Source organism: Psammomys obesus, unplaced genomic scaffold, assembly GCF_907164565.1.
Source record: "Psammomys obesus unplaced genomic scaffold, mPsaObe1.curated_primary_1811, whole genome shotgun sequence".
Classification (NCBI taxonomy): Eukaryota; Metazoa; Chordata; class Mammalia; order Rodentia; family Muridae; genus Psammomys; species Psammomys obesus.
Genome location: NW_026592666.1, coordinates 3,575,592 through 3,588,533, shown reverse-complemented (window position 1 = coordinate 3,588,533; position 12,942 = coordinate 3,575,592). Strand labels below are relative to the sequence as shown.

The 12,942-nt window shown below is 45.3% G+C and overlaps 1 protein-coding gene across 1 annotated transcript; it reads left to right on the top strand.

Annotated features, from left to right (window-relative positions):
* Positions 1 to 1,847: 1,847 nt before the first annotated feature.
* On the top strand, positions 1,848 to 11,388 carry Adamts1 (ADAM metallopeptidase with thrombospondin type 1 motif 1). The gene is made up of 9 exons (XM_055615001.1): positions 1,848 to 3,224; positions 4,721 to 5,067; positions 5,448 to 5,580; positions 5,929 to 6,096; positions 6,474 to 6,760; positions 6,969 to 7,155; positions 7,265 to 7,440; positions 8,372 to 8,547; positions 9,116 to 11,388. Exons 1-9 carry the CDS (start codon positions 2,513 to 2,515, stop codon positions 9,813 to 9,815), a joined length of 2,886 nt encoding a protein of 961 aa, XP_055470976.1. The 5' UTR covers positions 1,848 to 2,512; the 3' UTR covers positions 9,816 to 11,388.
* The last annotated feature ends 1,554 nt before the right edge of the window (positions 11,389 to 12,942 follow it).

The following is a 12,942-nucleotide window of genomic DNA, read 5'->3' as shown; positions in this document are numbered from 1 at the left end:
AGAAAGAAAGAAAGAAAGAAAGAAAGAAAGAAAGAAAGAAAGAAAGAAAGAAAGAAAGAAAGAAAGAAAGGAGGGAGGGAGGGAGGGAGGGAGGGAGGAAGGAAGGAAGGAAGAAGAAAGAAAAAGAAAGAAAGCAGCATGACAGAAAACGTGTCTCAAACAAAGCGGGCCGACCAGGAACTGTGAGCACTTTAGAGAAAGTCCACTTGTGAAGCAGGTTCTTAGACAACAAGGTGAGACACTGGATACTTCACAAACGAGTGGGCCTGCTCCTGCTGGCTGTGGATGTCTATTAAAGTTGAAGAAGAGATAAAGAGGCGAAAGGAAGGAAGACAGATAACATCAAAGTTAAGAGCGAGGCTGCTTGATGTTCATAGTTCAGCTATAAGTGTGACCTTAAGAAACCAAAATTATGTTTGAAACAGGATTCGGGGGGATGCGAGCACCAAGAAGTGTTATTCAGCTCTTTGGAAGCGGTTGAAGCGGCCTTGTTTCTCCAACTTTTTTTTTTTTTTCCAAATTTCTTCTTAAATCTTTCCTGCAGTGGGAAACAAAGGTTTGTGTGTGTGTGTGTGTATGTGTGTGTGTGTGTTTTCACAGGCTATCTAGAACCCTGGGAGAAAAGACGTTCGAAAGTCTGTCGGCAGAAACGTTTGGAAGAGGGGCGAGGACGCCTTGAAAGACTCCGAGGGACTGTCTGAGGCCCTCAGAGTTAGAAAGATCTGGGGAGGAGCAACGGGAACGTGACCACCACCAGGAGCCAACCGAGCAACGGGTGGGGGTGGGGTGCGGCAGCAAGTCGGGAGCCCAGAACTGGGAAAGGCGGGGAGCGAGAGCGCGCTGGTGAGAGCGCGCCTGTGGGCTCGGGACCTGGGCTGTGGTCCTCTACTTTGTCCCCGTCGCTTTCCGCCCGGGAGAGCATTGTGAACGTTTCCTTCCTCCGGGTCTCGGAGCCCCTCCCTCTTTTTCAGTGGCAGAGCCTCTGGGCTTTTTCTTTGGGACCCGGGGTTGGAAGGGTTCATCTTTTGTGGCTTTCGTAACGCGGATGCAGCCTTTCCCTTCCCGGTAGGAAGGGGGGGAGCAACCCGATTTCCTCCTTCCTGCCCCCCCTCCACCCCCCACCCCGCTTTGGCGCTGGTAGTAAGTGGGGCTCTTAGCCGCATCTGTCCGCCTGGCCTGCGGCCTGCAGCAGCTGCTGTTAGGTTTTGGAAGTACGGGACTGGGCGAGAGTTGCTTCTCCAGTGAAGAAGAGCGAGCACAAATCCCTGCTTAGTCTCTAGGGAACTGAAGCTGATTGCAGATCGCCTATTCCAGAAAGAAGAACCAGGGCACACACACACACACACACACACACACACACACCACCCCCGCCCCTCGCTGCCCCTAAAGCAGTCTCAAGGTAGGGTTTAGGGAAACTGTTAAGGTCATTCCACGTGGATTTTAAAAATCCAGAGCCTGGAAAGTCTCCCAATGCCCCTTTCTTCTCAAACATTCTTCCTGAGAAGCTCAGAGCCAGCACACTTTGTCCAAGAAAAGCTGGAGTAAAGCTGCTTGTGGAAGGGTAGAAGAGAGGTAGAAAAGAGGTACGGTGGTTTTTTTCTTTTTTAATTATTATTATTATTTTTATTTTTTTAAGAAAACGCAGCTGTAGCTCACATCCCACTTTGGAGGAGAAGGAGCTGTGAGTAGCACGAAGGGGGATGTTGAGGGGCACGTAAGGCTCAGAGGAATCTGGATGAAGAAGCTCTTCAATTCGATCCTCCTTTTTTGAAAACTGCAGCCCAGCTGGGACACGGGAAGGGCGACGGGAAGCCGGGTGGTCCGGGAATCTGCAGCCGAGAGATGAAGTTAAAGGTTCACCCTTCTCCCCCGAGCTGCCCGGGCTGTACAAAGTGCTGGTCACAGCGCTGTTTAGACGTCCTACACCCCCGGAGTGACGAGCGGTGGCGTGAGGCCAGCGCGGAGGCTGCCCCCTCCCCCTTCTGGCCCCGAGGCGCAGAGCTCGGTTTAGCACCGACTGAGCTCAGGGGGCGGTGTCGCAGGGATGGGGGAGAGGGAGGGAGGGGCCCCTAAATGGCTATAAAGGGGTGGCCTGGGCAGCCTGATCCTTGCACTCGCTGGAAAGCAGCTCAGAGCCAGGTGCTATAGCAAGGCCAGAGCGCACAGCCGGGAGGAGAGAGCAGAGCCCTGCTCAGATTCAGCCACATCGAGGCCAAGGCAGAGGACAAAGAGTCCAGGCTCTTATCCTGGACTTGCTGCCCAGCTCCGGAGCGCTTCTCGATCCCGCAGCAGCCTCCTGACCCGGTGCCTCCATCGCGGTGCTGGAATAAAAAGTTCCCGCGCGCCCGCGGAACCGAAGTGCCTCTTTCTAAGTGACCCGGGGCTTAGGCTGCTGGCTCTGCGCGAACTTTCAAATCAAACTGATCGTGAAATTTAAGCATCCGGAGCGAGCCAGCGAAGCTCTGCCGGTCTAACCAGACCAAGAATTCGCTGCGCTGCAGTGTGCGGTGCCATGCAGCCAGCAGTCCCTCTGGGGTCAAGCAAGCAGAAGTCCCGTTCCGACACGCAGCGGGCAGCAATGTCTCTGAGCTCTCTGCCTGTCCCCTCGCTGTTGCTGCTGCTCGCGTCCGTAGCAATGCTGCTGTCTGTGCGGGGCGCACACGGGCGCCCCACGGAGGAGGACCAGGAGCTGGTGCTGGCCTCTCTGGAGCGCGCCCCGGGCCTCGATTCCACCGCAAGTCTCCGTCTGGACGCCTTTGGCCAGCAGCTGCACCTGAAGCTGCAGCCGGACAGCGGTTTCTTGGCGCCTGGTTTCACCCTCCAGACAGTGGGGCGCAGTCCCGGGTCCGAGGCACAGCATCTGGACCCCACCGGGGACCTGGCTCACTGCTTCTACTCTGGCACCGTCAACGGTGACCCCAGCTCCGCCGCCGCCCTCAGCCTCTGTGAAGGCGTGCGCGGTGCCTTCTACCTGCAAGGCCAGGAGTTCTTCATTCAGCCAGCGCCTCCGGTCGCCACCAGACGCCTCGTCCCCGGCGCCCCTGAGGAGGAGTCAGCCGCACCGCCTCGGCTCCACATCCTGAGGCGAAGGCGGCGGGGCAGCAGCGGCGCCAAGTGCGGTGTCACGGACGACGAGATCCTGCCAACCAGCGACTCCGGACCAGAAGGCCGGAACACCCAGAACCGCTGGGACCCCGCTCCACAAAGCGCGGGAAGACCAACAGGTATGAGTGCCCCGTCCCGGCACCTCCCAGTCCACCCACTCCCCTCTTCTAGGAAGGCTCCAGGGCACTCCACGGCTCGCCTGCTCTCAACTGAGGATCTGGGTCATGACCCCCAAAATAGGCTGACCAAACCCTGGTAGAACATTTATTTGCACGAAAAGTTAATGATTTAAGAGAGAAGAATCAGAGTTCCTGCAGATAAGGGCGAAGCGTTTCCTCCGGGAAGCCTGTAACCCCATTCCTGACACTCAAAAAAAAAAAAAAAAATCTCTTCCCATCCTTTAATTCCTTCAGTGAATGTATGAGTTCACTTTGGCTGGGTTGCAGCTTCGCGCTGAGTTTTGTAACCCGGTTCGCTGTGTGCTCGCAGCGCTCACAGGAGGGCGGAGTAGTGGAAGGAGGGTGAACTGCCTGTGTGTTCAGGAGACTAGGCAACGCCGTGGTGATCTCAGTTCTGAGGCCTTCTGTCCCCTTCCCCCATTTGAAAGGCTGACCCGGATGGCTGGCGGCGCCGGGGCCCCTCTGCGGAACCTGCTTGGGAGGTCTTTGCCCAGCTCGCCCCGCCTCCACGCGCCTCCTACCTTCGCCACCCGACAAGCACTCCCTCTCCCGGCCCAGGCTCCGCTCCCCACCGCTGTGGAATGGAAGCCACGGCTTACACTTTCTCCCGCGTCTGGTTCAGTACTCACTAACCAGTTATTTCATTTTATCGCTCAAGTTTCTTTTTTGTCCTCTTTCACTTCCTTAAGTGTCCTGTTCTAGATTTCTCCCTCTTGCCGGTTGGCTGGTAGTGATGGGTCTGCCCACTTTCACCAGCCAGAGAAGGGCTGTTTTCCAAATAGGCAAGCCTAGTTTGAGACAGGAACTTCTTTCCCCTGAAGCAATGGGAGTGAGAGAAGGCAGGAATAGACTGCTGGGCAGAGTGGGTGGTCCTAGTGCCTGGAACTGGATAGAGCAGGAATCCCCAGGGACCCCCTTGAATGAGAGCGCTGAGCCTTGCAGATTAAGACTCCTTAAGCCCCGCCCCTTGGCAGACCCCTCCTCTCCCGCCCTGCCCTATGCCTTCCACGTGGAGCTGGATGATCTCATTCAGGATTTCAGCCTTGGCTTCAGTGTTGAAAGGGTGACTCAGGGCCCTTTGCCTGCTTCTCTTGCCAAGTTTTTACTACAGCTGGGTAGGATGATATCCATACTGCCTTGCTCAGGCTGTGTAGTCTTCAAAGGCCACAAAAGAAATCCTTCTGACACATACATAGACGGTTTGATCACTTGAAGGAGGCCTTGTTGGTTTTTGTTTTGTTTTATTTACAGCAAAATGAAAAACTTTTAAAAATAACATTCACAGTTTTTAGAAGACGCAAATATTTGTTTTATTGTTGTTCCAGGTATATTTTAGTTTTATTTGCTTGGACTTGCTTGACTTTCCTAATATACCCCAGGACGATCACTATTATGAGAGCAACTGCCCATGAGCAAACTTCCTTTTCTCTTTGCAGGACCTGGAAGTGTAAGGAAAAAGCGATTTGTGTCCAGCCCCCGTTATGTGGAGACCATGCTCGTGGCTGACCAGTCCATGGCTGACTTCCACGGCAGCGGTCTGAAGCATTACCTTCTAACCTTATTCTCGGTGGCAGCCAGGTTTTACAAGCACCCCAGCATTAGGAACTCAATTAGTCTGGTGGTGGTGAAAATCCTGGTCATCTATGAGGAGCAGAAGGGACCAGAAGTTACCTCCAATGCTGCTCTCACCCTTCGGAACTTCTGCAGCTGGCAGAAACAACACAACTCTCCCAGTGACCGGGATGCTGAGCACTATGACACAGCGATTCTTTTCACCAGACAGGTAAGGCAAGATGCTACCAATCACTGTATCACCTCTGAGGTCAGCCTTGTGCTGTACAGATGAACTAGAAACCATCCCATTTGTATTGCCTAGGTTTGTTTTGTTCTATAGAACAGCTTGCTTATTTAGAAAAGAATAGAATGACAAAAAAATTAGCTTGCTTATTTCTATTTTAATTTCAACATCTCAAGCTGCAGGGCTGTATTTTAAAAGCATTAGAGGAAATCTTTCTTAGAATGACATGCAGCCGGTCCTTCGAGCCCAACAGTAATGAATGAACATGCTCAAAAGCACATATGAAGAAGACATGTCCAGATGAAGAGCTAAGTCTCAAGTCCACGCTGTCCTACTTAAAAGGGATTTCCCTTGTTTCTTTGTAGGATTTATGTGGCTCCCACACATGTGATACTCTCGGGATGGCTGACGTAGGAACTGTATGTGACCCCAGCAGAAGCTGCTCAGTCATAGAAGATGATGGCTTACAAGCTGCCTTCACCACAGCCCATGAATTGGGTAAGCTGGGTTCAGAGTATGAGTTGAGAACATGGATACCACTCAGTAAGACAGCGTGAGTTGAAAGAGAGAAAATATCTCAGACTATATTGCTGCTTTGACACCATTGCTCTTAGAAATGGTAGAATATATTTTCCACTATTTCAAATACGGTCTTATTAGACCAGGAGAAAGAGCTGCAAACATTTGAAAACTGACATTTTAATGTATACCCTGATCAAAGTAAGTATTATCCCCAAAACAGGTTGTCTGCTAAACATGCCCTCTCCTATAGAAATGAGTCCCTCATAAAGGAAGGACGGGGCTCCATGTGACTGTATCTTAAAGTGGGTCTTATTTGCTTCCCAGGCCACGTGTTTAACATGCCACATGATGACGCAAAGCACTGTGCCAGCTTTAATGGTGTGAGTGGGGATTCTCATCTGATGGCCTCCATGCTCTCCAGCTTGGACCATAGCCAGCCCTGGTCCCCTTGCAGTGCCTACATGGTCACATCATTCCTGGATAATGGTCATGGTAAGATGCCAGCTACTTTCTTTAGATGGTGTCCAACCTTTCCTGTGTAGGGATCTAGTTGAATGGTTCTTGCTCAGCTCATTTTCCCTCTTTCAGAATTTTCTCTCTCAAGATCATAAGTTGCATATCTTTGCTCTCAGCACTTCCTGCTGAGTCTATTCATTCAAGTTTTAGATGGAATGATAATTTCTCACCATTGTTAATCCAGAAGTACCCTATTGAAGATAATGTCTTGATAGAAAATTTAAATCTCCCTGGCATTGGTTTTCCCAAAATACTACAATTCACAAGAATCTTGTTTCATACAGTAAATATCTTGTAACACCATGATCAATTCACTTTGCGTGTTTTCACATGTTTCCTTCTTTTCCCCCCAGGGGAATGTTTGATGGACAAACCCCAGAATCCAATCAAGCTCCCATCTGATCTCCCTGGTACTTTGTATGATGCCAACCGCCAGTGTCAGTTTACATTCGGAGAGGAATCCAAACACTGCCCCGATGCAGCCAGCACGTGTACCACCCTTTGGTGCACTGGCACCTCCGGTGGCTTACTGGTGTGCCAAACAAAACACTTCCCTTGGGCAGATGGCACCAGCTGCGGAGAAGGGAAATGGTGTGTCAGTGGCAAGTGTGTGAACAAGACCGACATGAAGCATTTTGCTGTGAGTTTTTCTAATAAAACACATCTGTCTACAAAGAACAAAGTGATGTTTAAGGTTCTTACCCAGACAAGCTCCTCTATCTGTGTCCCATAGTGGGAATATAAAAGGAGAGCATATTTTGAGAGTCCATTCTCTGTTTTACATTTTTCTTTGATTCCCTGAAACGTCTTATAATAATTCTAACAGTGATGTTCCTATCTCCATTTAGACTCCTGTTCATGGAAGCTGGGGAGTGTGGGGACCCTGGGGAGACTGTTCAAGAACGTGTGGTGGAGGAGTTCAGTATACAATGAGAGAATGTGACAATCCAGTCCCAAAGAATGGAGGGAAGTACTGTGAAGGCAAACGAGTGCGCTACAGGTCCTGTAACATCGAGGACTGTCCAGATAATAATGGTGAGTCATCCTGGACTTCAGCTCCCAGGAGCAGGTTGAAGGAGATGAGCCCACAACGTACAGTTGAAAGCTGGCAACTAGTAACATCATCATACCCATCTCTTTTCAGGGAAAACTTTCAGAGAGGAGCAATGTGAAGCGCACAACGATTTTTCAAAAGCTTCCTTTGGGAATGAGCCCACTGTGGAATGGACACCCAAGTATGCTGGCGTCTCTCCGAAGGACAGGTGCAAGCTCACTTGTGAAGCCAAAGGCATTGGCTACTTCTTTGTTTTACAGCCTAAGGTAGGTTTTTTCTTTTTTTACACTTGTATCTTTGCTAAGGGGCCAAAGGCCTGGGCTTGCTGCCTTTTTGTACAGATGTTTGGGCTCTCTTTCTGGGTTAACCTGCATTTCCTTTTGTGTTAAGAATACTTTTAAATGCAGGAGCCACTCCCTGATTTGGGATTTGTGTTGCTTTCAGTTGGGAAGGAAGATTAAATCTATCTAGCACTTAAGTATCTTGCATGTGCTTAATATTTCTACTTTATATTCAAAGGAGCAAAGCCCTTTGGAAACTCCCTGTATAACTAGGTGTCACATACAAAGACTCATGGTTAGATAAATTATATATTAACACTGCATCCAGGAGTTTTAGAAAGTAGTCCAAAGTACTTGTTACTGGGTACCTAAGCAACTGCACATACAAACATACTAATTAACATGAGAGTCAGAGAATCAAAAGTTCAAATTCTTTGTTGCAGCGCATACTTTGAACAAAGCAACTCACCATTTCCTTTGTTGTTTTGCTGAGGGAATAAATCTTGATTTGAAGTAGTAAATGAAATTAAATTTGTTTAAGGTTGTCAAGTGTCCTCAGCATTATAAAATAGGAAAACACATCCAAGTTGTAGATGGAATATTTAGCAAGTGATTTATGAAGTGCCTTCTACTATGGCATATTATTCTAGGCACTCAAGATGGAACAATAATCAAACTGAACAGTGAACACTACCTCCACTGACCTTAGCAATAGGGGAGATAGGCCAGGAAACAAAATCAAGACACTTATAAACTTTCCAGATAGCTGTACAAACTATTGAAAAAGACACCTGTGGCATGTGAGGAGAACATGGCATCACATGAGAAGAGAGTGAAGAGGAGAGCATTCACACTTGCGGTCCCATGCCTCCTTCCCATCAGATATTTAACTACCAGGTGCGTGTTGTCTCCACAGGTGGTAGATGGCACGCCCTGTAGTCCAGACTCTACTTCCATCTGTGTGCAAGGACAGTGTGTGAAAGCTGGTTGTGATCACATCATTGACTCCAAAAAGAAGTTCGATAAGTGTGGTGTTTGTGGAGGAAATGGCTCCACGTGCAAGAAAATATCAGGATCAGTCACTAGTACCAGGTAAGTTTCAGAACATGAACCTCATGAATAGGCATGTAGCTCAGTCAGTACAGAGTCTCCACAAGACCCTGGATCCAGTCCCCAACCTTGAATAAGACCTGCTGAAGGGTCAGGTACCTGTAATCCTAGGCAGCGCTGTTAGGTAGATACCTGAGGGACAAGAGGGTCAGACATTCAGGTCCTCTTTGCCTACATAGATCACCTTGAGCTGCATGAAAACCTGATTCAAAAAACAAGCACACAAAAATGAAACAAAAAAAAAAACATGATACTTCATGTGATTCCAATGTTTGGGAGGGTGTTTGCTGTAGGGTTTAGATCAGCCTGCACTGTATAGTGAGTTCCAGCATAGCCTGGCTTACACGTGAATCCTCATCTCAAAACCCTAAAATTAATTAATTAATCAACATATGAAAGAAAACACATACACACTTTAGAGACCATGTAGTTTTTGGCATACCATTTCAATAAGACTAAGGAAAAGTCACATTTAAAAGCATTGCACATTTGAAAGCATGGTTGATCAACCAGTAATTAAGAGACATGTACCTGTTTTCTTTGTCCACAGACCTGGATATCATGACATCGTCACAATTCCTGCTGGAGCCACCAACATTGAAGTGAAACACCGGAACCAAAGGGGGTCCAGAAACAATGGCAGTTTTCTGGCTATCAGAGCTGCAGACGGTACCTATATTCTGAATGGAAACTTTACTCTATCCACACTAGAGCAAGACCTCACCTACAAAGGTACTATCTTGAGATACAGTGGCTCCTCAGCAGCATTGGAAAGAATCCGCAGCTTCAGTCCACTCAAAGAACCCTTAACCATCCAGGTTCTTATGGTGGGCCACGCTCTGCGACCCAAAATCAAATACACCTATTTTGTGAAGAAGAAGAAGGAGTCATTCAACGCCATCCCCACTTTTTCAGAGTGGGTTATTGAAGAGTGGGGAGAGTGCTCCAAGTCATGTGGGTCAGGCTGGCAGAGAAGGGTGGTTGAATGTAGAGACATTAATGGACACCCTGCTTCTGAATGTGCAAAAGAAGTGAAGCCCGCCAGTAGCAGACCTTGTGCAGACCTGCCTTGCCCACATTGGCAGGTAGGGGACTGGTCGCCGTGTTCCAAAACTTGTGGGAAGGGTTACAAGAAGAGAACCTTAAAATGTCTGTCCCATGATGGGGGAGTGTTGTCAAATGAGAGCTGTGATCCTTTGAAGAAACCAAAACATTACATTGACTTTTGCACACTGGCGCAGTGCAGTTAAGCAGTGTGGAGAATGAGGTAGCGTAAGAGGGCTGATACACTGAGATCCAAAGTGCTGGAAGCATCAGTCAAACCAGTAACCAGTGAGATGTGTCAGTAAGGTCTGTGTAAAAGAGATAGATTAGGACACTATCCTGCCAGTTAAAATTTGATAAGGTAGTTAATAAGGACTATTAGCATCTGAGAGACCATACATAGCACAACAAAGCCCCAAAGTTATTCATATTCTTTTTGTTACATCGATTGCTAAAGTAACTGTCAAGAATCTGGTAGAAACATTCAAGCTCCATTGCATGGTACTGACTAGATGCTTTGTATCATAGGAGTTTGGAAAGTCAAAGTAGGAGGAGGGTGGGGTTGTATGTCAAACATAGCTTACTTTCTATCATTGGCATTGGGCCAGAGAAAAGGTTACAAACAAGATCATTATTCAAAGTTCTGGCTGCTGTGGATTCAGGGAGTGTTGATATATCATTTCTATCAATAGTAAAATGTTCAGATGGCTCAACATGAAAGTCTCACTTCTGAAACGGCCCATGGTTTCTTCCTATACCATCTCAGCTTTTAACTATAATTCATGTTGAGGTAGAAACAATTCACTTATTTATAAAATGTACATTGATTTTAAAAGGAAAAAAAAACAGTGATGTATATGAGATGCACAAAAAAAAAAAAAAAACAAAAAAAACAAACCGAAGAAACACAATGGATAACACAATGAGCCTCCTGCCTTGCTTCCTCCGAGGGTTAGCCTACCTGGCAACTGTGGTTGTTAAAATAGTCTGTTTCACAAAAGGAGGCAACATCACATTTGTGCCAGAGTAAGAATGGGGTTTAGAGAATAGAGTCCCATGCAATTGGGAACATGGAGATTGCTTGTCTCACGGGGGGGCTGCTGCAGGGTAGCAGGTCCACTCCTGGGAGCTGGTCCAACAGTCATATCCTGGTGAAAGTCTGTTCAGCTCTTCTACTGAGAGAGAATATGACTGTTTCCGTATGTATATAGTAAAATATGTTGCTATCAATTATATGTACTTTATAAGTATTGGTTTGTTTATTCCTTCTAAGAAGGACTATAGTTTATAATAAATGCCTATAATAACATATTTATTTTTATACATTTATTTCTAATGATAAAACCTTTAAGTTATATCGCTTTTGTAAAAGTGCATATAAAAATAGAGTATTTATACAATATATGTTAACTAGAAATAATAAAAGAACACTTTTGAATGTTTATGCCTATTTTCTGAAGTGGGATTTATTCATGAGCAAGAAATCTGATGAGACACAAACATTAGATTTCAAGACAGTTTTCAAACTTTGGGTGAATGAACTGTATTTCCTATTTGTAGATGTACTAATTAAAAAGAAGCTGATGATGTCTTTAGTGATAAGATTATTAAAAATGTGGTTGGCAAATTACTGTAAAGAGCCAGATAGTAAGTATGACAATGTGGGCTATATTCTGTCACAACCATGACAGTAAGTGCTTTTTAGGAATGAGAGCAGCCATAAATGACATGTAAATTATTAACCATGGCTGTATTTTAATAAAACTTTATTTACAACAACAAGTGGTGGGCCAGATTTGTTCTGTGAGCTTCTTAGCCAATCCCAAATGTGATAAAGTAAATGGAAAATGATTCAGCTTCTACATGCATTTTGGATTTTTCTTTTTCTTTTTTTTTTTTTTTTTTTTTTTTTTTTTTTTTTTTTTTTTTTTTTTTGCTCAATTACATCAAGTAAGTACATGAACATGTTTAAGCTATTGAGTACAGACAGTGCCTCACATTTGGGACAAATATGAGTGGTGACCTAATACTTTGAAGTTTTTGCCTACTTTAACAGTAACAGCAAGGTGTTTGGGAGAAATCCTGGAAAATTCAGGACTCTAGATTTTTATAGCTCACTGTGTTTTGAAAACTAAGTGATGCATCAGTGACTACAAATTAAAATTATTTCCATTATGATTTTGCTTTCAGAAAACTGACAATGTGCTCAACTACTGATATATCTAACTTTACATTCACTTTTTATTCTCAGCATAATTTTTCTTACATATATAACAAAATGCTAAGTTCAGCTTCAGTTACTTCATCTGTCCTCCTCAGCAAATGAATTATCTATGTCTGCACAGCTAAGGTGTAGTGGAAATAGAGGCATTGATTGGGTTGACATTTCATATTGCCTACTCCAAGTCCCAAAGGTAAAACTACTCTTCTTCCGTCATGGAGGAAGTCTTTACATGCAGCAGCCATGTTGTCCTATGTACCAGCAGTCTTTATTGACATTGACTTGCCTCTTAATATGGTTCAAATTCTAATGGTGAGTGTTTAGAAGAATGTATGCCCACAAGCCCTGACTGAGATCTGCTATCTCCTATGACACCCAAAGGTTCCCATATTGCAGTGAGAACTTGTAACATAAAAACGTTCTTTATTAAACATTCCCCATTCAGCAAGAGATTTTTTTTTTGTCTTCAGAAGCCTCAGGAGAGTTGTATTAGCTTGTTACAGGAGCTGGATTTGGTGGCACATGTCTGTAATCCTAGCACTCTGGGACCAACATGGTAGATTTATGGTGACTTCAAATTAGTCTATGCTACAGCAACAACATGCCTCAAAAGAACAAAATAATACATAACAATACATAAATACATATACATACATAAACAACACAGAAATAAATATTTTTATATAATTTATTGGTGGGAGATAGTATTTGAGTGTATGAATGCTTTACATTTATTATGAATTATAGAGAGCTAAATAGATAAATTCATTTAATTGCTTAAAATCTTTGCATTTGTTTTATTAAATACATAGTGAAAATATTTAAAGAACTCAAGATATTAAACACCAACAAACCAAATAATCCAATTTAAAAATGGGGTAGAAAGCTAAACCAAGAATTCTTCTCAACAGTGGAATCTCTAATGGCCTAAAAGAATTTAGAGAAATGTTCAGCATCCTTAGCCTCAGGGAAATACAAATCAAAATGACTCTAAGATTCTATCTTACATCTATCAGACTGGTTAAGATAAAAAAAAAAAAAGAAACTCAAATTATAACACATGCTGGCTAGAATGTGTAGCAAGGGGAATACTCCTCCATTGCTGTGGGAAT

Coding starts and splice junctions, on each gene's coding strand:
- Adamts1 (XM_055615001.1), top strand. CDS start 2,513: ATGCAGCCAGCAGTCCCTCTGGGGTCAAGCAAGCAGAAGTCCCGTTCC. Junction 3,225..4,720: donor AAGCGCGGGAAGACCAACAG/GTATGAGTGCCC, acceptor TTCTCTTTGCAG/GACCTGGAAGTGTAAGGAAA. Junction 8,548..9,115: donor GGATCAGTCACTAGTACCAG/GTAAGTTTCAGA, acceptor CTTTGTCCACAG/ACCTGGATATCATGACATCG.